Source organism: Botryllus schlosseri, chromosome 10 (assembly GCF_051294905.1).
Source record: "Botryllus schlosseri isolate E-star chromosome 10, Bs_hap1, whole genome shotgun sequence".
In the NCBI taxonomy this organism is placed as follows: Eukaryota; Metazoa; Chordata; class Ascidiacea; order Stolidobranchia; family Styelidae; genus Botryllus; species Botryllus schlosseri.
The window spans coordinates 26,420,385-26,445,455 of NC_137245.1; the positions used below are offsets into that span (position 1 = coordinate 26,420,385).

Consider the following 25,071-nt stretch of genomic DNA (forward strand, 5'->3'; position numbering starts at 1 on the left):
CGTATAGCTATATTGCTAATTGATTACAAACCATTCCAATAGACACAATTCCTAATGATAATAACTGAAGTTTGACAATTTATATAGCAGCTCTGTAATTTCTCCTTTCAAATTGCTGCATGATTCATCATACTAAGATTACCACATCATTTTCAAGCCACTCAACGCGAATATCAGGAAAAACTTTCCGTTACTCAATCTCATTCACTGTCTTCATTGAAATTAATGGTTTCCAAGAAAACTAGTCGCTCAGAACAAATTATGTAATACCTACCTACCAAGCTACGGCTAAACTATCGAATAAGCCTCTGCCAACAGTTAACTTCCCGAGAGTAGTGTGACATTACCAGACCAAGGATTTTTATTGACTCAACAAACATCACATTTAATGAGTAAAAGCATGCTGCCTACCCTGGGAGTATGAAGTCATACAGCGATACCATGATTGTTTGCGATTACTCTGTATTGGCATAGACAATTCCACACTTCGCACAGTGTCACTCATAGCATGGGCCACAACACAAGCTGCACTAATTCTCAACTCTAGTAACGTTGGCATGATTCCTCGATACAAATTCGCCTCTGGATGTACAATATACTCTATTTTTATTCACTTATACAACAAAGTACTTGTGTTTAAATTGCACAAAACTTTGCGTACGGTACATATAATTCCAACAAAAACTGAACCAAGGAGATTTACAAGGAATACAATATGTTAGAGTGCATAAGATCAAACAAACGTTTTGCGATTGACGACAAGGCTTCCACAAATAGTCACTGATGATTGTTACGAGGACCTTTTTCAAGAGCAACACAGCTCTCAATACAGTAATGAACCAGGTGACATTGAAATTAATAAACAATCTTAGCAGGCCAACCAAAATGATCGCAATCAGGCAAAAATTATCGACAAAATGCTGCGAAGGGGCTACTTTGTTATAATTATTGTACAAAAGTGGGAGATTTTTCACTAGACTAAATCAATCAAAGATTTCAAGGGGAGTGTATCGCAAGAAGACATGACATCTCGTCTTAATCACAATCATCACACCCACTAGGTAACAGCACCTCGCATATTAGAGGTCATTCAACGCTTTCCAACAAATTATATATGAAATAGCTTAGTTGATACACGCATCTAGCAGATGCGTCCGGTCTACATGCAATAATACAATGGATCTCCACATCGTATAATCAACCACAAAATCATCTCGATGAATAATCTTGACATGGCACCACATATAAGTATTGTGTGCACTACTGGATAGGTCTGAGCGCAATGAATCAAAGACTTGAATTTAAATACAGCGCCAATTTTGATGGTTCGAGTCCAGTAGTCAGAGATGATATTACATTATTTACCATTAAGATTAGTGTAACAACGAAAATTGCAGTTTCGATAGCATTTCCTGCTGTGGAAGTCTTGACGACTCGATTGGATGATGTGTAGCATCACAGCAAACATGTACTACAAGCCACTTGCGTGGAAATAACTTATCTGTAAAGACGTGGTCAACCCACGGTACTGTCACAAACTGCAATACAATAGGCATGGCCGAAAGATACCGAATCCTCTTATGAAGAATTGATAGCGTGAAAGGTGCATATTTTAACTTTCCAGATCTTTCATGCTGTTATAACACTCTATTCAGGCTCGAATCACTCAATTTTGCCAAGAACTAACAAGAGATTGTGTAGGTACACTATAGTTGCTCAATAATAACTTTTTTTCCGGATTCCAGGGATTCACTGATTAAATCGTTAAGTCGCCTAAAAAACGCTTCACACCAAATTGGCTGGATTCCAACTGGTAGATGCGAAGGCACGAGGGTTCGAAAATTTGGAATTTATTATTTAAAAAAAAGTTTTCAAATGTTACTGTCAACCCTATGAAATTGTCGAGTTGTCCGCAAAAACGATGTAAAGCAAATTTGACGCAATTCCCACCCGTAGAAGCGAAGTTATTCGAGTTTTTCATCAATTCCGAGATAACCCACTGTCCAGGCTATTTTTGCAAATCCAAAACTTTAAACTGCAATGACTTCTACCGGAAATTGGAAGTGACCAAAACCATTCAGTTGACGTTATGACAATATAATTTGGAAACAATTTCAGTTTTTTATACTAAAATCAAATTTTCAAACTCCTGCGTTGTCACATCTAGCCGCTGGGAATCGAGCCAAATTAACTGTGCGGCGTTTTTTTAACAGTGAATTACCCGGAATTTGTAAAAAAAAGTTATTTTTGAACAACCATAAGCCACGTCCAGACCCCGATACATGGAACTCAAGTACCCAATGCGTTAGCAAGAAGACAAACAATGAATATGCATTTCCACAACAATAATGAGATCGTGGTGGTTTCATATAATCTCGAAATAAATGTTATTCTTGCGATAAGCAAGCAAACTTGAACTACCGTGTAATAATCCAGTGGTCAAGTGACAATAGTATACTGTTGACATCGTGCTGTCGAGTCATTCTCCATCGCGTCCAAGTAGTATCCGTAAGTGATCGGGATTCAAGGTTTAATCGACAGTACTTTGAAGTTGCGCTTCTTAATCAGTTTCAACCCAACATCGAAATTATCCCGTGTAAGTCACACACATTAATTATTCTTCGGAACGGAGAAATATATGATAATAACAAGCACTGCGACGAGCACCAATCCGAGGATCGCGCAGAGAAATTTTTTCTTCCGGAGACTCGACTGCAAGAGAAGATGTTAAATTTACATTATCGTAACCTGCTAAACAGGCGTCACACATTCAACCTACCGCTGAAGCTCGCGCCTTGGTTAGTTGCTGGTTTCCGCTCGTGACATTCTCGGCCGCAGACTCGACACCCGCTTCTATGCTATCTGTATTGAAGGATCACAATATAAACTGGTAGAACATTTCATTATAGATACTCTTAGGGGATGGTAATTTCAATACATTTGGCTGACACTTGTCGTGGGTAATCGTCAGAAACTAGTAGATAATTAAAAAAAAAATTCGTAAATCAACAATCGTATCACCAAATACGACAAATTTTGCGAAGCTCTGAGTTGGGGGCCAGCTTTTGTCAAAATCCACCAAACCAAGTTGTGCCAGTAGACGGAATTCGTTTTAATCAAAATAATACTACAGTTAGCCTAAGCCATCTGTTTCCGTCGATTTTCGGAATTTTTATGCCAACACGACTGTTGATATACAAAGTTTTTATGGCCCTTACTAATAATTACCCCTGAAAATATTAGGGTTTACTACAAAATGAATACATTATTCCAAATGCAAGAGGTTTAAGGCTTGTCCATGAATTTGAGAAATAGAACACCAAATTATATACGGATTTAGAAATTTGGAAGTAATTTAGAGCGCTTTCTGGCCTGATATATAGCTTTTACCCTACCTTAGACGTATCCTAAGTACCACTGATATCGGAATCAAACTGTTTAATAGTAGCCAGCAAGCTTGCTTAGGACCAGATATATGTTAAAGCTACGAAGATATTTGAACAGTGCCAAATAAGAGAATCTAGCAAATAGCAAAGTTGCAATTCTATAAAGAATTGTCAAAATTGAGTTGGTGGTTTAACAGAACGTTTCCTTGCCGAAACAACAATTAAACCACTCGGCAGGTGTAATATCCATAAGACTGCAGCAGATTTCTCTCTATAAACAAGTTCTAATTTCTTGATTACATTCTGGGTTGAATTTTGAAAGTTCACCAGTCCGAAAAAAATTGCTTTCAAATTTCACCGGTCTATTAACTCTATTAACTTTAACAGTCAAAAACCACGGCAATACCACATTCTGTTAATGATCCATGCAAAAATGCGAGTTTCATGCTGTTAAACGCAAAATATAGAATCACACAGTATGGAAGAATCTTGTGCAGACGATTTGCAGCTAAGACAAGTCGAATCAATCAATTCATCACTGACTACAAGTCAAATTAAATTGCCTTCTTGTAAAAATGACTACAGAGACACAATATCCAAATGAAACCATTCATCTCAATGATTCATTAGATATTATCTCCTGCCTGACTAACGCCTTCCACTGTTTAACAGCACACAATCACTCGCTAAGATTTGAAGCATCTAAATATCGGATCAGACCATCGACAATTATTCAACGCGCGTGCTATCTGTAACTACACAAATTTCACTAAAGCTATGATTATTTGACGTAGTGAGAGCGATAACTTTTGGATTACAACACAGCTCTAAACATGGTAATACAGAAAATCAAGTACCACAGATAATGAGTGACTTACTGCTAACTACATAGCAATCACGTTACACGGTGAATATCAAATCTAAGTGCGGTAAAAACACATCTCATTGCGGAAACACTACCATTGATTTTTGTGGAAGTCGTTCTGACAGCAACTACAAGATTTTCATTTTCAACAAAGATGATTATTGCGGAAGCTTCTCTCACACTAACTCAGGGTTGTAACAAATCAAATTATGAATCTAATGATGTTGCAATTTTTCCTCGACTCGGCTTGAGTCACCAGGTCTATTGACTAGACTTGTACTCCAGTCATTGTGCATGACTTGACACATTCTATATGACTTGTTCAAGTCTCGTATATCAGGAACTATATTTAAAAACAGGCCCAAAAATGTACTTAACCCGTTTGAATAAACATGTTAAGAGTGAGGGAAATGAGTTTATTATGAATGTGACACCTTCGATATCACCCGTGAGTATCACAAAGTGAGTTGAACCTTACTTGAATACTCGATAATGAATAGTGAACACTGCGATTTGGACTTGGCTCGAGTCAAAACCATAAAAGTAAGATTGACTTGCGACGCAGAACCGTGCGACTTGTTACAACCCTGCGCTAACTACAAGATTTTTGATTTTCAACAGAGAATCGAAGAATTACTGCGACAATATCCACATCGCACCGAATCTTCGGACACGCATGCGTTGACCCTCTACTCACCTATCATATCTCCCTGCTCATGCACCATGGCTCCCAGGTCTTTAAATATCATGTTAACATCAACAATGTCCGCCTGTAGGCAACAATGAGTTAATGACGTCAACGAGAAAAGCTAGCCTGACTAGGGGGGTGTCAAGATTCTCCCATACTGTGCCAAAGTTAGTACTCACCCATGCATGATGGAAAACAAGTTTCAACGTATTTGTAGGGCCGAGCACAATGACTCTAGTATGTGGTACAAATGTGTTGATTTGAGTCGAGTAACGAGAGTTGATCTTTTCGAGTAACAAAAATATACGTCTTCACACCAAGAGTAATATTTTAGCTACGAAGTCTATTTCAATACTTGGTTAGTCGTATCTCAGCATCAAAAAACATGTTACACAAGTCTACGAATATTTGAAGGACTCTTGAAGGTATGAAACGACGAGTATCAGCTGAAAATATCCGTGTTTATTTCAATATGAATAATACTATTCAAAATATATATATTTCAGCTTTTCAAGTCATTATTACTGTTTTTCCTACCACGATACGTGAAGCTTAATGCTCCACTCGGAATCAAATAGCCAAGATACTCGATTTTTTTGCCCAGCCCATATTCGCAACTGTGAATTTCTACAGGAATAAACAAATTTACAGCCATCGATCGGTTGAAGGATTTGTGTTCCGTCATGCACAAGTACAGCTTCACAAAAGCACATGCACGCAAACAACTTCTCACCGATCACTTCGCCTTGGGCCTCCACCATCTGACTGAGGTCACGAAATATTTCGTTGACATCAATAATGTCTCTCTGGCGTGACAGAAGAATGGTTCAGGCTTTGGGGGATTTGACTTATTGCAGCGAAAAATCAGATTAAGAAAAACTTGGCGACTTAAAACAAGCGATCTTCGGATAGTCTTCAACTATGTTATCAACTAACGTAGATGGAGTGTGATGAGATTAGAAGGGTGTACTATATACTGGCGCCGCGTCTGTATAAGTATAAGCATACTACTAGAAGAGGTAATCAAAGAAGTCTATAGTAGAAATAACACTGTAAATTTCCATTCAATGACAAGCAGAAACGACTCCGAGTGGCAGTTGAAAAAGGCCAATAAAGTATTTGAGTGAGCAGTTTCAAAAATTGGATCTGGTTGATGTTTCGCATACTTTTGGCAGCTCATCGAAGATGCCTACTTCGTAAATCACAAGATGTATCTTCGCAACCAACTCAAAACGACTGCAGATAAAAAAGGTGCAATCTCCGAAAACATACACAGCAGTTTCTTACGAAGACTGCACGTGTAAAATCGAGGCAAAGTAATCTCAAAACTACTTTCTACGTTTTGAAATCTAATAGCCATTTCACGCGGTTCTTGTGACAATTTCACTAACACCACAAGCAGGGTTGTAACGACTCGAGTAACGATTTTTTGGTGACTTGATTTGACTCGAGTCATTTCAAATGCCTAAAATGAATCGACTCGAGTCGATTTGTGTGTTGACTCGACTTGTATTCGAGTCATTGTGCATGACTTGAACCGAGTCCTATGACTCGACACTAGGACGGCCAAGACAGACGTTTTATTTCAACTTCGAAGAATAGTAAAGTCGCGATATTCTTGGTGTTTCGTTTATCAATCCTGATTCTTGGAAAATAGGGCCAGAAACTGTTAGGACTGAGGAAAATACCGATATTGTGACTGCGAGAGCCATTCTATATCACTCGAGCAGGGTTGAAAAAGATGGGTTGAACCAGATTGAACTCATAAATGAACAATGAACACAATGACTTGACTCGGTGGTGAAGTAAAAATGAATCGACTTGACTCTAGTTAAAACTATGCAAGTGAGATTGACTTGCGACTCGGAACCTTGTGACTTGGTTACAACCCTAACCACAAGTGACGCGAACTCATCCTGAAACTGCTCACTAAATTTGAAAATCCAAAACTCAGAATGCAAGTTTCTCAAGAAACCGCAAATTGAGTTGTAAGGACTTAAGGAGTATAAAATGAAAACGCCGCGCGTAGGAGCACTTCAAACAAGCACACTTGGACAACTAAATAATACTTATATATTATATATACTCATATATTTTTGGCTGACACTCGTCAGGGGTAATCGTCAGCAACAAATAGACACAATCGCATCTACAATAGGCCTGGTGCGCAAGATATCGTCGCTGGCCTGAACTATCGTGTCTCGGGCCTCGTAGGATTTATTTCCTATGTACAGGCCTGTTTATTTTTGGATTTCTCCAAAAATAACAAAAATAGCTTAGTTTTGGATGTTTTCAAATTTTATTTTTGGAGAATCTCCAAAAATAAGAAATGGAGGTGTTTTTAGTCCTGAAACTTCTGGAACACGTCACCGAAAGTATGTTATTATCATGTATATTCATGTCCTCCAACACATCGACATCATTTGTGATCTTGATCCAACTTTCCAATACTTTCGTCACCAAGTCTTTGGCCTGGAAAATGTCATCCAAAGAAAATATCGTTGAGAGACACCCGGTCCAGACTCTTCTCAGACTCGACCATCGCAGTTGTGGGAAACTTCGGGCCTATCGGGGTCCAAATAACTGTCGGATGGCTTCAAACTCTTCAATCTTATAAGCATTTACTCCTGACAAGCGCTCGTCACTAATGTGCTTGAAAGTGCCGTCCATGTGTATCGGAGAGACATGGATTGGATTCGGTATTCGATATTCTGTATCTCCTTGGGTGTCCACTTGTTCGACAGTCGACTCCGGTGTTGTGTCCTCTCACCTAGTGCCCAAGAAGTTGCACCACTTGGTGTGGTAGACAGGGCGGACCACTTTCATTGTCGGCAACTTAAATTTCCGTTATGTTGTTGATTTACACTGCTGGCTACCTCGAACGTGAAATGCTTCTCCTCTTCGTCGATATTCTCGAGACTGCACACTCTTGATCTCCCACGAAGTTGCGTGCCTCATGGAACTTGACAGTCCAGCACCCTCTGATCAGAAAACCTTCCTCGTCGCACGTGTCATTGGGTGTCCGGTCAATACCGAGAATGCTATTACCGAGAAGGACAAAACCGAGAATGGACATTATCGAGAATGGACAATACCGAGAATGCAATACATATGTTATGCATATGAAAAGGTCGTGTGTATGCATCACGGCTTTGCCACATTCGGTATCGATTCTTGGCATTGGCCATTCTCGGTAATGTCCGTTCTCGTTAATGTCCATTCTCTGTAATGTACGTTCTCGGTAATGTCCATTCTCCATTCAATGACATGGTTCCAAACTATTACCAAGATGGAGATTGTCCCGGACTTTCGCTGTTCATTGCTGGTACAATGTCCGGTCAACCAAGTGTTGACCTTATTCCTTGACAACCAACGGGCGTCAAGGTGTCAAAAAACGTGGAGCACGTACTTTGATCTCCTGGATGAAGTTCTGTTGCCGTCTGAGGTAGCCATTCAGTCCCAGCATCGTGTGGACGAAGTAATTGTTGTAGATATGGCGGTATCTGGCCTGCGGTACAGGGCCGAGTGGTGCAGCGCTACTTTTAACGTTTCGAGACCCCCCCTCCCCCCCATCACACAAATGCTGTTTTCCTTTTGTGTGTGTGTGTTTTGGGAGTTTCCTAGCTGTTTCAAAAGTATTTACACTGCCCTAACTCGCTTATTTCTCTACAAAACGCGAAAAAACATCATTCAAAAAAAAGCTTATTTTTGGATGTTTTCAAATATTATTTTTGGAGAATCTCCAAAAATAAAACCCAATATCCAAAAATAAACAGGCCTGCCTATGTATCATCGTTTAGAGACAACGCCGTACGTGTATAATGATTAGCTATCGTTATGTAATCATGGTTCAACAGTGACATCGCATCGCCGCGAGCAGACTTCTACGTGCGTAATCGATTTCCGCTAATACTAAAACATAACCATCGTTGCTAACACGAGAAGCTTGTACAATCTGGGTACAGGCTTTTCCCCAGAATCTACATGCCATTTTCAGGGTGCAAATTATACGTGGGGGCATATTACGTACATGAAAAATTATGGGTAATTTGTGAAACGTTTCTATTCTCTCATTATAATTAAAATGTAATTTCTGGTCTTCCTGTAAATGATACAGGAAAACTGTATCATGTGAAACAGGCCAAGCTTTCTCATGCAATTTTGGAAAAATTGTAGCTGTAATTCTAATTCTATCTCATTTGAAAAAGCTGAATATTTTCTAGTTTGTCCAAGTCTGCAAACAAGTAGAATTACTACGTTACAGAACGCCTCTGGTCAACAGCGAAAACTCACCTCCAGCTGCTGAATAGCCGCTTGTCTCTCTTCGATTTCCTGGAGCTCGGCTTCCGAGACTTGTGATTGCTCCTGGGTTTGCATCCTGGAATTTGGATGGAATGAATACCTTCAACGGAACGAACGTGATGAAGCAACAGAAGTCCGGCAAACAATTCCAGCAAAGCATAAGAGAGAGACGACAGATTAGGAAACAAGAATTTATCAAGACTCAGGCGTTTATCAATACAAGTTTAAGAAACGATTTCGCGGGTCTAGTGTCGTGTACCAGTGAACATTGCGAATTCGTGTTCTCAGTGAACATTTCGAGACGTCTATAGTGTTTCACATGATCATTGATATGAGTTCTCCATGAATATCACAAATCAGTATTCCCTGTGACCATGTCAAAATTTGTAAGGTGTTTCATGGCTTATAATTGGCTAGGGTTGGGTCCAAGGTTGCAAGTCACAAGTCGATCTTACTTTTCGCAGTTTTGACTTGAGTCAATTGGAGTCGTTTTCAATTCACCGCAGAGTCAAGTCCGAGTCCAAGTCATTGTTCGATTCTGCTCCGGTGACGTAGAATAATAGGCGCCAACTTACTATATTTGCGGGGTAGCGGCCGCCTCGTACAGAATGATCAAACGCCCCAGTAATTTGTTAATTAGTAATCAGGCGAATCGACACGACCTCGTTAGAGACAGACCTTAGCGACTTATATAATCGGAACGCAAAATTGGATAGTGTGTTTGACTGCAAATAGGAATTGAACCCCTAGCCATTCTACATTACTCGAGCAGAGTTGAAAAAAGGGGGCTTAACCAGATTGAACTGAAAACTGAACAGTGAACATAATGAATTGGACTCGGACTCGATCCTCTACTAGGTGACTTGACTCCGTGGCGAATTGAAAATGACTCGACTTGACCCGAGTCAAAAATATAAAAGTGAGATTGACTTGTGACTTGGAACCTTGCGACTTGGTTACAACCCTGGTCCTGATATACGTGACTTGAACAAAGAATAAGTCATATAGAATGTGTCCAGTCATGCAGAATGACGCGAGTACAGGTCGATAACTCGAGTGCAAGTCCAGTCTATACACAAATTGACTCGAGTCGTTATAAACCTGGTCGATACTCGCGTAGAAGTGCCGTCGTAAGAGTATTATGATCCTAGTGTCACCGTTTCTGGCCCGTTGTGACAGATGAAACACCAATAATGTGGTAACTATTACTATTGAAGTTAAAATGAAATATGATATGAAATCACATGAAAAATCATAAATTTTGACATGTTCACGGGAAACAGTTATCGGTGATGATCATGAGGAATATTTCTCAACTAAAACTGATTTCGAAACAATGTCTCACCCTCCGCTTATATCGATAAGGGCGTCACCCGCTCGGTCCTGACTGGCGCTAGCCGCCCGTACGCGGGCCAGCGTTTCCTTCTCTCTCGCGGCCGCGTCACGTTGGACGGTCTGAAATCTGTTGAGGCTGTCGCTGAAATCGCCGGTCAGTCTTTCGATTTGAGTCTTACGATGCCTCTGCCGAGAGAAAAGTCATAATTTCAATTGCAAATAAATGTGGCATTTGATGTTTTTTCGACAGGGTTGCAGCCAAGTCACAAGGCTCCGAGTCACAAGTCAATCTCACTTTTATAGTATTGACTCGAGTCGAGTCATTTTCAATTCACTACCGAGTCAAGTCCGAGTCCAAGTCAGCGAGCAGCGGGTCGACTCCGAGTCCAAGTCATTGTGTTGAGTGCTCAGTTTCCAGTTAAAGTCTTGTTAAACCCACTTTTTATAGCTCTGTTTGGTGATATCGAATGGTTCGCATTTATAATATACTAATTTTCGTCACCTTTAGCAGCTTCTGGTCGCATTTTCAGGTACCAGTACCAATAGACGAAATCTCAATAGTGCGGTTGAGTTTGAGAAAATGACTCGAGTCAAGTCGAGTCATCAGAAAATCTTGACTCGAGTCAATACAGCCCTGCGTGTCGATGCCCAAACTTGGATAAATAGATAATTCCAGTTGCTTAATTAGAATGCAAGTAATATAATACGTGAAATAATTCTATGATCCAAATTTAATTATAATCTAATATCCGTTTTCCAGAAAATGCTGCAGGATGACTGCATAATGTGAAACGAGCCGAGCTTGCTGTAAAGACATTTGCCAATCTCATGTTTATGAGAATGAACTGAGTTATGACCTGAACTTATTTTTGTTGCATTTCTTTAGCGAATTCGGATTTCGAATTTTTAGGTAAGAATCCGATTTTAATCCAATTCAGAAAAAAAACTAGACATAATTCTAATTCTAATGTAATTTTGAAAAGCTGAAAATTATATCGTTTTCAACTTTTGCCCACACCTGCTCCGACGAGGGATAAGCGGGAGGCATGTCCTTGATGTTCTTCAAAAATCGGGCAGTATCTTTCGCTAACTGATTCGTGTAATGAATTCGTTGACTCCTAAAAGGGAGGGGAAATTTTTATTGCATAACAGTCAACCAGTACAGTAACATCAAGCAAATTTGTATGTGAAATATTTTATAATTAAATAATACATACATGTTGAAATATACCGGAATCTTTTTGGCTGACATTCATAAGGGGTAATCGTCACCAGCTAGTAGAGAATTGAAAACAGCTTTGCATATTAATAGACCTGTTCTCTATGAGTTGCTGACAATTATACCCCTGATGATTGTCAACCAAAGAGATTCTGCTTATATCAATACGAATACATTATTCAATTGTATTCAAGTTCTGCACCTCTAAGAGTATCTTGGAAAAAAAATATAATAACATTGACACTTTGACACAATGATATTATATTAGGGTGTAGCTATCACTATCGAATGTTAACATAAAATGGCAAACATTGGCGGCAACTTTTATTTCTACACGGGGTGGCTAGCTGTCTGTCATGGAATCTGTTTTGTAATGGCACCGATTTCAGATGATTCAGGCCTGTCCCGTCTTTTGATAACTCGGCCCTAGCACACATATTCTGACGTTTTAATATTAGTGCTAATCGATTACGTTCGTTCAAGTCTGTTTTGCGCATTTGCGCATATTCAAAGCTATTCTATTTCACGCTGTCAGTCTTAAGCCAGTAAAACAGAACAATCACATAAGTAGAGACAGCAGGCAAATCATGCAAGGCCTGTAGCAGACACTATAGTTTAGGACACCGATGTTATGGCATGCGCCAGGCCTGCTGTAGACTCGATAGTTCAGGCTGGTGACGATATCAGGCATGGCCTGGTGGACGTGATAGTTCAGGCCAGCGATTATAGCGTACAGGCCAACATGCAGACGCGCTAAATCAAACCAGCGACAATAACGCACATCAGATGTCACTGACCCTTTTAGCATACAAATGATTCTCGGTAATTGGCACTAGGCAGCACCGACCGATAATACCAATTATTTAATTGGCATTATAAATAGATGGGGTTTCAAGTTTTAAATGAAAAATTCCCTAGTTTTAATACTGACAACGCACTGAATAATATCAGCCTACGGCCTACGTAGGCCCCGATCCGCCAGTCGAATTTGATCGTGAAATGGTGCGATTTCATTTATCCAGGTGTCATTGCTGCAAGAGCAATATGGGCGCATGCCGCAACCTTATCAATCGAAATCCAAATCTTGATGGTTTGAAATTCGACCAGCGATATTGTTGTACTCGATAGAGTCCGTCAAGCAATGAAGTTCATTGGAACATAGAAGGTTCTCGTTCAAACTAATCAAATGAATTCAGAATTTGCGCCACATAGATTCTCGCGTTGCATCAATATTTGACAACATAATTCAACGCCGGGCACTGTACAACGCGCAGTATTGATAACAAATCAAATACTGAGAATTGAAATTGCGGGAATACGAGTGCATAAAGCAGACAAGAATTGGTAGCCTACAGATGATTGCAAACGAGAAAGCGCGCATCTAATCAGTAATTCGAAACTTGCGTACAGCACAAAGGGGTTCCGAGTCTGACATCGCGACAATTATTTGCTCATTATAACGGCGTTGTTGCACTTCCTGATAAATATTGGTAAAGCCTTGTTTGAGGAATGAATATTAAAAGAGCTTCTTGGAGGTGCATAACTTCAATATACAATTGAATACTATATTGATATTGAAATGAACCCAAATATTTTCGACTGACACTCGTCAGGGGTAATCGTCAACAACTAGTAGAGAATTGGGAAGAATATTGTATAACGACAATCGTATCACAAAATATGACGTCACCACCATGGAAAGAAATCTCAAATAAGAGAGCGTTACATCGGGACCTACGATACACAGATAGGTCCCGGTTCCATGTGCTATTTTAAGATGGTACACGAACTCGTTCTGAACCCTCAAGATCTGTACGTCAAGCCGGAACCTACAAGATTATGTGCTCACATACAGACAAATATGAACTAGCGTAATAAGTCAACTAGATAATGTGAATTGCAGGTGTAGGAATGAACCATCACAATGCTCCCTGAGTGTGGACCGAATTAAAAGGCATTCGACTAATTCTTGAAAAATCCAGGGAGGGCTACGTTCTAGATGTACATAAAGTTGCCTCAATTGGCCTCGCTGCCTTTCAAATACTTAACGAGCTTACAATCGATCTCTCAAATCCGACGAATCAGTAGGCGATCCAAGCTGTTCCACCATACGAGTGATGTCATTTGCTGGAAAACAACGCAGTCAATTAATATCGACACAATCAGTTTGGCAACAATACTCCGATCAGTTGATTTTGAGCACTAAAAATCCATTCCATAACTCAAATCTGTTGCACATTTCTATCTGTAATTTGCATCTCAGTAACTTACAAGTTAAGGAGTGGGGATTAGTAATCCGCTAGGTATACTACACCCTGGCCGTACACTTTCTTTGATATTGTAGTCCAGGGGTGGGCAGACCTGCTTCATGCGCGAGTCGCATATAAAAAGTCTTAGATTTAAAAGAGCCACAACAAAAAAATTCTAAAACACGAATTTGTGTGTCACAATGAAATAAAGGCTATCGAATTAAGTTTATTATTGTGTGGTGATACAGTACGTCTCCACCTAGGCTGTAAGGTGTTTGAAATGAGGCTGATATGACGTGAAAGTAGTGCGGAGCAAATTCTTCAATTGCTTATGAAAATTTAAGGAAGATTTTAGCTCGGTAACCTCGACAACATTTTCTTGGCTAAAGTCTGCAGTTATTGCTAGCCTTTACAATACAAATGGAAGAGCCGTGTTTACCATTACTAGCCCGGAAATGATTGTGACCTGTGCTGGTGTAATCAATTATCAAGTTCATTGTTGAATTCAATGATGTGTCATTGATTGATGACCAGGCATCCATTGTCGCGGGTAAAACGTTCATGGAATCTCGATCCGCGAGTTCAATTGTAAATTCTAGACCCTGTAGTGCCACCTTCCCCTAAATCTTATAATTCTTGCGTAAGTAAACCATGTAAAGAAAACAATACCCATGTTTTAATACGCAATAAAATCCATCAATTTATAATCGGGTTAAACCTCTCTAGCAAAATGGCGAAAAGCATGTGCAACCTTTAACGAGCCGCAATAAAAGGCTGAAAGAACCGCAGTTTGCCCACCCGTGTTATTGTCAAACCTGCATGTGTCATGAATATTTTTCGAAGTGGTGCATGCATGTATCACAGAATTTGACAGTGTTTCAACATATTATGGAAATATCTTATCTGAAATTCAGTGCTCCTTTGAGTGTTCCTACACATTACTTCCTGACCAACGGTTGGTGTAAGCTCTGGTTACTGCAGTGGTTCCAAACATTTTATTAGCTGCATACCACAGAGTTTTAGAAGGACACAATTTGGTCACATTCACATAGAAGGGGATTGGTGATTTCAAGATCATCTACTTTGGCAATGTTGAGATCTACCAAGGTCCATGGTTTGAAATGATTTCAATTCTAATCTAATTTCTGGTCGTCCTGTAAATGCTACAGGTGAACTGTATTATGATAAAACGGGCCAAGCTTGCTATACCGACATCTGCTATTTTCGTGTCCTGGAGATCGAACTATGATTTGATATGAGCTCCGCAACTTGATTCAAGGTGCAAGTTTTCAGTAATTCAAGAATTCTAAATATAATCTAATTTGGAAAAAAACTGTACCGTACCTATAATTCTAATTTTAATCCAGAAACGCTCGAAATTTTCTGGCGGTTCAAGTTAGTTAAAAGTGGTGCCTTCCAAAAGCCCAGACTAGAAACAGTGGTTTTTACAGCAATGAGTAGGGCGTGACAGAAGGGTTTCTTACATAGAACAGCCTAATTGAGTAATTAAACGAAAAGCTGCGCGTCATGACGTTGTCACCAATTTCACCCAAGCCAAATGCATACAAGAAAGTGCCATCATCACTACAAAACAATATAAACTACATGATGGTAATGACAATATCAATGTGTGACGATAATAGACTCTAGCTGATATCAATTTATAGCATTTGTGACTAGCTTTTTCCGTCATGTTGTAGATGTACGGACAGAGTGGAATTGATGGCAACGTCAAGCAGAACTTCATGTTCAATTACTTAATTATTCTATGCAAAAAGGCTCTCGTAACACAGGATATATTTCAAAAAATGAGCCGAGATTCCATAGGGGATGTACGGTATAGGCGCCATCCGGTATTTAGTATACACTGCGCCACTAATGTTATTTTGATACACATTAGTCGGTAAAACCATCAACTCATCAAACCTAGCCAGGCGCTAATCCTAACCAACCCTAACCAAGCTAACCTACACCCCTAACCCAATTGTCAGCAAAATCGTCTGGAACTAATAACAAAACACAAAAGGCAACCATATCATAATCATGATGATGTAGCCTATATTACTATATTATCTACTTACTATTTTGTTGTATTTTCTGTATGTTGGAGCTTACGACTCTTGTCAAACGTGGGAAATCATTTTTCGGAACATCGTTCTGATACGAACTTTGCTCACTGCCGCTGCCAAACCCACCAGGGGTCAGATCGCCTTGCCCATAAGACATCCTATTTACACTTTCTGTCCGAAAAAGATATAACATAGCTTATAACGGCATGTAACTTATAAACATCACAACTTACCTCGCTCTGATAAATAGGCAAATGCTCAAACAATACGATAAATTAATTTCGGTCTTGAAGTGAAAAGCAACTAAACTGAAGCTCGCTCGCTGACGGTAGCTCTAGCTGACCACTGTGATTCTGCCAGAAACTGCTTACGTCATATTTCGGAAATCGCGGAGTCATTATTGTCGAAATGATTCACTTGTGCTAAAATCAAATGTTATAACCGGAAAAACAATTTCGCGACAGATTTGGGTGCAAACGAACTGAAACACACGAGTTTTATCAATAAATGGCGCAAACGGTATGATCAATACAATATATATTCGAAACTTGAAGAAGTGCTTCATTTTACAACCGCCAGGTAGTACTTATGGCATCTAAATTTTCAGCCGTTACGTAATCTACGCAGGCGGACCTATTTCGATTCTCGCCTGTAGCCGAAGCATCAGAGGTTAATTTCTGTTCCTTCCACCAAGTTCGACTATTTCTTACGGCGTCAAGACGCCCGAACAAACACTCCACAAAAGATTATATGTGATATCGAGCAGAAAAAAAAAACAAATAATAACGTTTAGCGAAGACAGCCTATCCCACACTGTTACATCGACCAAGTGGCTTTAGTCGTTGTTTGATTAACATACCATAATAGGTAAATGCAACATCTTCTTGCCTGTTAACTACATCGCATTGCAAACTATGTGTCTTGAGCACATCAGAATATAAATGATTACGATTATTGCGATCAACGTCACGTTCGTGTTTGGTATAGGTCGACTGTAATGCCGCAATTTATAAGTTATTCAATAAACAATAAAAACAAAAAAATGAAATAGCGTTGCTTCTGCTTCGGACATATTATATATTCGCAAAACTATTTCATCGTGGTTTTACGTAGCTTACTTTTAAAAGATCAAAACGCATGGTTTTTCGTCAGATACGACTTTTCGTCCAATTCGATTTTCGGTCAGTTTCAATCGACAATTAGGACACCTAAAATATAACGGCGTGCCCTCTGCTGTGATTATGTTATATATCTAGATAAGTATTACATCATAGTATTATCGATAATATCAAAAAGTTGAGAAATTGTGTACTTTTTGAGGATCAAAATGCATGATTTTGCGTCAAATACGACTTTTCGTCAAATTCGATTTTCGGTCAGTCTCAATCGATAATTAGGACACCAAAAATATAACGGCGTGCTTTCTGCTTTGGATATGTTATATATCTAGATAAGTATTACATCATAGTATTATCGATAATATCAAAAAGTTGAGAAATTGTGTACTTTTTGAGGATGAAAATGCATGATTTTGCGTCAAATACGACTTTTCGTCAAATTCGATTTTCGGTCATTTTCAATCGACAATTAGGACACCTAAAATATAACGGCGTGCCCTCTGCTTCGGATATGTTATATATCTGGATAAGTATTACATCATGGCATTAACGATAATATCAAAATGTTGAGAAATTGCGTACTTTTTGAGGATCAAAATGTACAATTTTTTGTCAAATACGACTTTTCGTCAAATTCTATTTTCGGTCAGTCTCAATCGATAATTAGGACACCAAAAATATAACGGCGTGCCCTCTGCTTTGGATATGTTATATATCTAAATAAGTATTACATCATAGTATTAACGATAATATCAAAAAGTTGAGAAATTGTGTACTTTTTGAGGATCAAAATGCATGATTTTGTGTCAAATACGACTTTTCGTCAAATTCGATTTTCGGTCAGTCTCAATCGATAATTAGGACACCCAAAATGTAACGGCGTGCCCTCTGCTTCGGATATGTTATACATTGGGATAAGTATTAAATCCTGATGTTAATGACAATATCAAAAAGTTGAGAAATTGCGTACTTTTTCAAGATCAAAATGCATGATTTTGCGTCAAATACGACTTTTCGTTTAATTCGACTTTTGGTCATTTTCAATCGACAATTAGGACACCTAAAATATAGCGGCGTGCCCTCTGCTTCGGATATGTCATATATCTGGATAGGTATTACATCATGATATTAACGATAATATCGAAAAGTTGAGAAATTGCGTACTTTTTGAGGATCAAAATGTACGATTTTGCGTCAAATACGACTTTTCGTCCAATTCGATTTTCGGTCAGTTTCAATCGACAATTAGGACACCTAAAATGTAACGGCGTGCCATCTGTTTCGGATATGTTATTTATTGGGATAAGTATTACATCATAGTATTAACGATAATATCAAAAAGTTGAGAAATTGTGTACTTTTTGAGGATCAAAATGCATGATTTTGTGTCAAATACGACTTTTCGTCAAATTCGATTTTCGGTCAGTCTCAATCGATAATTAGGACACCCAAAATGTAACGGCGTGCCCTCTGCTTCGGATATGTTATACATTGGGATAAGTATTAAATTCTGATGTTAATGACAATATCAAAAAGTTGAGAAATTGCGTACTTTTTCAAGATCAAAATGCATGATTTTGCGTCAAATACGACTTTTCGTTTAATTCGACTTTTGGTCATTTTCAATCGACAATTAGGACACCTAAAATATAACGGCGTGCCCTCTGCTTCGGATATGTCATATATCTGGATAGGTATTACATCATGATATTAACGATAATATCGAAAAGTTGAGAAATTGCGTACTTTTCGAGGATCAAAATGCATGATTTTGCGTCAAATACGAATTTTCGTCCAATTCGATTTTCGGTCTATTTCAATCAACGATTAGGACACCCTAAATGTAACGGCGTGCTCTATGCTTCGGATATATTATATATTCGGATAAGTATTACATCATGATATTAACGATAATATCAAAAAGTTGAGAAATTGCGTACTTTTTGAGGATCAAAATGTACGATTTTGCGTCAAATACGACTTTTCGTCCAATTCGATTTTCGGTCAGTTTCAATCGACAATTAGGACACCTAAAATGTAACGGCGTGCCATCTGTTTCGGATATGTTATTTATTGGGATAAGTATTACATCATAGTATTAACGATAATATCAAAAAGTTGAGAAATTGTGTACTTTTTGAGGATCAAAATGCATAATTTTGTGTCAAATACGACTTTTCGTCAAATTCGATTTTAGGTCAGTCTCAATCGATAATTAGGACACCAAAAATATAACGGCGTGCCCTCTGCTTTGGATATGTTATATATTTGGATAAGTATTACATCATGATATTAATGATGATATCAAAAAGTTGAGAAATTGCGTACTTTTTGAGGATCAAAATGCATGATTTTGTGTCAAATACGAATTTTCGTCCAATTCGATTTTCGGTCTATTTCAATCAACGATTAGGACACCCTAAATGTAACGGCGTGCTCTATGCTTCGGATATATTATATATTCGCATAAGTATTACATCATGATATTAACGATAATATCAAAAAGTTGAGAAATTGCTCGAATAGCATCCTTTACCGCGTGACTTCTTTCGTTTAAACTTTGACTGTACTGTTTTCGAAGTCTTTGATACGGACTGATCACTTAATTTGTATAATAATGTTGCCAAATATCCATTTCGATAAAGTGCGTCGAAGAATTTTTTTTCTTGAATCAAAATTGAACGTTTATATTTGACAACGAAACTATCCAAACAGTTTGCTCTTTCTTTCCCCAGTATAACATTTTTTAGCCAATCAAAGCTTTGCTCGACGCATCCCTGAGTTCTATTGTCAATTGTGATATTGCGGTACCTGGACTTGGCTATCCGTCGGTAATTGTTCGAAAATCCGTTGTACATTTCGGTTTGCTTAGCCGTTGAGAAATTGTTACAATGCCGGCTTAGATCTCCAATCATTAATTCCGAAGTCGTTGGGATTTTACTTAAAATAAATTTTACAACGATGTCGCAAAAAATGCCATCGTTGTATACATTCAACTGGCGTGACGATCCGGCAAGTTCTGATGAATGAGCTATGTAGTCCTGCGATTCTCGGAATGCTTCTGTCATAGTCCCATACCTGTGACGAAATGGTGATCGGAGCTCATGATACTCATCTTGCTTTTTAGATTCAATCAAAATAGTCTCGCTAGAGTCTGAGTGTGCGAAGTCTCTCGGGAACGAATCTATTCCGTCTACATTGCTTCCATCTTCTTTCATTATATGGTCGAAATGATCATCAACAAAAGTTGACGTATACCTGTAAAATATGAATATATATTCGAAGATACCATCACTGAATGACACATCATTTACGCACCATATATTTAGGAATATAGGGGCACATATATGTGAAGGCTTGTGTTCGTGGAAAGGACGTATATTGTTTATTTTTTTGTCCTTGATGTTTTTGCAGCATATACACCGACTCATGATACACATACACACGATCTGCGCCTATGTATACCATGAGTGCATGAATGTGTGAACTTAAACTTTTGCAGAAAGGTTCTGTGTGATCAGAGTGAACTTACGACGCCACGCGGCATCACATCACTAAGGTGGGTACGGGTAGAAGGATTTAGGTTTGTGATTGATCCTGTGAGGGATCCAACACGATGCAAGAGTAGACAATACTATAGTTTCGAGAAAATCTTCACATTTCTGAATTTTGTTTCTTTTCGCAAGGACTAACTTTTAAATTAGCAACGTTCACATATGCCGAACACGGATGTGAACTTGAGGCTGGCATCATTACTATATATATTTATATAGTCCGTCTATACAAGGAAAGTTATGACTATTAGTACCATTTATATACGCAGTTATACGCAGTTGATAAATATAGTGGATCAGTCATAAACTCTGAACTTGATTGATATTGAAATCTTACTTGCAATTTGTAACGATGATGAAACTTTTTACAATCGAGTCCAATTCTTCAATGGTTTTCGCTCGAAACATTTTGGAAATCCAACACATGGCATGTGTTTTGAGGCGCTTTTTATAATGTTTGACGATCATGACTTTTGCAGCTTTCATGGCATGTGCCAAGCAATTCTGAATAAATGGCAGTTTAAGGTCATTCGCATTTGGCATTCCAGATACTACGCGATAGCAGCGGACGTAATATTGCAGTCTTGTTTCGTTGCAAAACGATCTTAAAATTGCATTCCACATTGCAGGCGATCCATCGATAATAATCCTTAGCGGAGCTGATTGAGCTCCGGTCAGGCGAAATCGTTCAGATAGAAAAAAATTCAGGAACTGTGAGATAGATATAGAGTCGTGACTTTTTGTAATGCAGGAAGCGATAGGAAGAGAAACTTCTCCTTTGATAGGATTCCGCACCAACAACGTATAAATTTGGAAGTCTTCGCCTCTTTTCAGGCTCCCACTGGCGTCGCAATAAATCATGTCTATCTTACATAAGGTATTAAACGCTTTGATCCCGAAAATTGTAAATATAATGATTTGCGGGGGAGATGTTTGAATGGATCTAATAAATCTTGTGGAATCCGCCTCTTCATCCTTCATTTTCTCCAAGTTGACGTACCATTCGCGTTTGACATCAATTAAAGTCTGTTCGCACTTGAGTTTTCGAAGTACGTTGGAACTTGGCACGTCTGTATGGGAGCCGAGGATCCTCTGCTCAGCGGTCAGAGTATCGTACAACTCGTTGTGGAGCGATGCCGGCTTTCGGTGCTCCAGTTTACTTCTGATCATTTTCCGCTCGCCTCCGCGAACTGGACGTGATCGTACGCATTCTCCTGTGTGACAACGAGTTCCGTCGATAATAATTCTCCCTTCAACATCTGGACAATTTTGACGCTGCATAAAGGTTACACGATACGTAATGTAACATGTTTTGTGCGAGCAATACAGATTTGCATTACCGACTTCATAACAGTCACTCCCTCTTTCGTTGACGACATGTCGCAAATAATGATTGAGAAAGGCCGGAACGCATTCGTCGTACAAAGATTTTATAGGGTCCAGAATAACATTCCTGTACTCGTCCTTATCGAATCTGTTATTATCAACACCGACGATGTATTTCCATTTACTTCCCTCAATATTAAAGTGACCTTCGATTTCAATTGTTTTAGATGTAATAAGGTCGAGTTTACTGCTGGTCATTAATGAGCCAAGTCCGGTTTCCCCTTCGTTATCCGACGGTTCATCAGAGAATGATTTGTGGATCTGCGCAATGCCATCATTACACGGTGGAATCTCTTGTACATCATGAATGCTATCGGTTTGAGTCCCTTTTGTCAATAGCTCCACCGATGAGGTACAGGTACCGGCATCTTGAAGAATCTTTGATTGCATATTTCCATCAACACGGTGGAATATTCCTGATCCTGATTTGGTATGTACGGCTACAGTGGCGTGTTGGCACAGTAATGGTACTTTTTCCCACTTTCCCTTTACAAATTTACGCAGATCAGTGCCTTTGAAAATACAGATATCATGAAACCACGACTCACACGTGTCACATTGAACTAGCTCCTCCCCGCGCCACTCTTTGCGACACACACAGTACCTCTGACCAGCAAAATTTGTCAACCCATCAACTTGTTTGGAGTTGTGTTTTTCAACAATACAGCGGACATCGACGTCATCACTGGTTGCCACATCATCTGTTTCGAAACGAGACATTCCTTTGAGAGCATTCTTTATCTCCACGTCTTGAAGTTTACAGAAACTACGCAGAAGTGTTTTCCGCTGCGTCGTGCTTTTCCCTTTACAATAACTGCAGCTATCCAGAAAATCATTTTGGAGTTTATCAGTTCTTAGTGATTCTACTCCATTACGATGCAGAAAATTAGCTATAGTCCTCACTAGATATTTCTTCTTGGTACTTAGCTGCTTGATACTTGACTGCTTGGTAGTTGACTGCTTGGTAGTTGACTGCTTGGTACTTGGCTGATGGGTACTTGACTGCTTGGTAGTTGACTGCTTGGTAGTTGACTGCTTGGTAATTGACTGCTTGGTAGTTGACTGCGTGGTACTTGGCTGATGGGTACTTGACTGATGGGTACTTGAATGCTTGGTACGGGTAGAAGCCCGACCCATGACCCTGGATAGAACAACGCTTGCAACATACAATTCTTAACACTGCACGGTATTGGTTTTGCCAAGTGACAACACTTCTTCTTCATGTAGTTCACAAGTTCAAATGACATGACGAGCTGGTTCATCAACTAACGTAATTGTGGCGCGGGGGCCCTTAATAATCTTCGTGTCTACGCCGCAAAATACCAATTATTGATCGTGAATTCAATTGACAGCCATTATAGTCGTTAGCTACCGAGGTTGACTCAAGAATTCCTACCTTAGTGTTGGATGTTTATCAAGGCCCCTCCTCGCTATCTCATCAGTGTAATCGGTCATATTCGGACCGTGCTACAAGTCGGCAGCTACGGATTAAAATGAACAAATGGCCTTGTGTAAATGACCATAGTAGTTGACAAACACCATGAACACCCCAAGTAAACAAAGACAAACCATATTGAAGATCAACCTATTACCAACGCCAAAAAGGCCTAATATCTCGAAGCTTTGCGTTTCATTTCGAGCGTCCTAATTGTCGATTGAAACTGACCGAAAATCGAATTGGACGAAAAGTGGTATTTGACGCAAAATCGTGCATTTTGATCTTAAAAAAGTACGCAATTTCTCAACTTTTTGCTATTGTCAATAATATCATGATGTAATACTTATCCGAATATATAACATATCCGAAGCAGAGGGCACGCCGTTACATTTTGGGTGTTCTAATTGTCGATTGAAACTGACCAAAAATCGAATTGAACGAAAATTCGTATTTGACGCAAAATCATGCATTTTGATCCTCAAAAAGTACGCAATTTCTCAACTTTTCGATATTATCGTTAATATCATGATGTAATACCTATCCAGATATATGACATATCCGAAGCAGAGGGCACGCCGTTATATTTTAGGTGTCCTAATTGTCGATTGAAAATGACCAAAAGTCGAATTGAACGAAAAGTCGTATTTGGCGCAAAATCGTGCATTTTGATTCTCAAAAAGTACGCAATTTCTCAACTTTTTGATATTATCATTAATATCATGATGTAATACTTATCCAAATATATAACATATCCGAAGCAGAGGGCACGCCGTTACATTTTGGGTGTCCTAATTGTCGATTGAAACTGACCGAAAATCAAATTGGACAAAAAGTCGTATTTGACGCAAAATCGTACATTTTGATCTTGAAAAAGTACGCAATTTCTCAATTTTTTGATATTATCGTTAATATCATGATTTGATACTTATCCAAATATATAACATATCCGAAGAAGAGGGCACGCCGTTACATTTTGGGTGTCCTAATTGTCGATTGAAACTGACCGAAAATCGAATTAGACGAGAAGTCGTATTGGACGCAAAATCGTACATTTGGATCTTGAAAAAGTACACAATTTCTCAACTTTTTGATATTATCGTTAATAACATGATTTGATACTTATTCCAATGTATAACATATCCGAAGCAGAGGGCACGCCGTTACATTCTGGGTGTCCTAATTGATGATTGAAACTGACCGAAAATCGAATTTGACAGAAAGTCGTATTCAACGCAAAATCATGCATTTTGATATTAAAAAAGTACGCAATTTCTCAAATTTTTGCTATTGTCATTAATATCATGATTTAATACCTATCTAAATATATAACATATCCAAAGCAGAGGGCACGCCGTTACATTTTGGGTGTCCTAATTGTTGATTGAAACTGACCGAAAATCGAATTGAACGAGAATTCGTATTTGACGCAAAATTGTGCATTTTGATCTTGAAAAAGTACGCA

The 25,071-nt window shown here is 38.9% G+C and overlaps 2 protein-coding genes across 5 annotated transcripts; both read right to left on the bottom strand.

The window, feature by feature from the left end:
- Positions 1–589: 589 nt before the first annotated feature.
- LOC145447768 (syntaxin-7-like) lies at positions 590–16,449 on the bottom strand. Of its 4 annotated transcripts, none has more exons than XM_080326032.1 (9): positions 16,347–16,449; positions 16,126–16,284; positions 13,853–13,922; positions 11,595–11,694; positions 10,587–10,762; positions 9,233–9,317; positions 4,949–5,021; positions 2,780–2,862; positions 590–2,712 (listed from the first exon to the last, which is right to left on the bottom strand). In XM_080326032.1, exons 2-9 carry the CDS (start codon positions 16,268–16,270, stop codon positions 2,611–2,613), a joined length of 834 nt encoding a protein of 277 aa, XP_080182158.1. In that variant the 5' UTR covers positions 16,271–16,284; positions 16,347–16,449; the 3' UTR covers positions 590–2,610. The 4 variants fall into 4 exon arrangements, with proteins under 4 accessions (XP_080182158.1, XP_080182159.1, XP_080182156.1 ...); XM_080326033.1 differs by lacking the exon at positions 4,949–5,021 and adding an exon at positions 5,673–5,745; XM_080326030.1 differs by having other exon boundaries at positions 9,233–9,341.
- A 3,280-nt stretch (positions 16,450–19,729) lies between these two features.
- LOC145448751 (uncharacterized) lies at positions 19,730–23,308 on the bottom strand. The gene is made up of 2 exons (XM_080327211.1): positions 21,123–23,308; positions 19,730–20,489 (listed from the first exon to the last, which is right to left on the bottom strand). Exons 1-2 carry the CDS (start codon positions 23,306–23,308, stop codon positions 19,730–19,732), a joined length of 2,946 nt encoding a protein of 981 aa, XP_080183337.1.
- Positions 23,309–25,071: the final 1,763 nt, after the last annotated feature.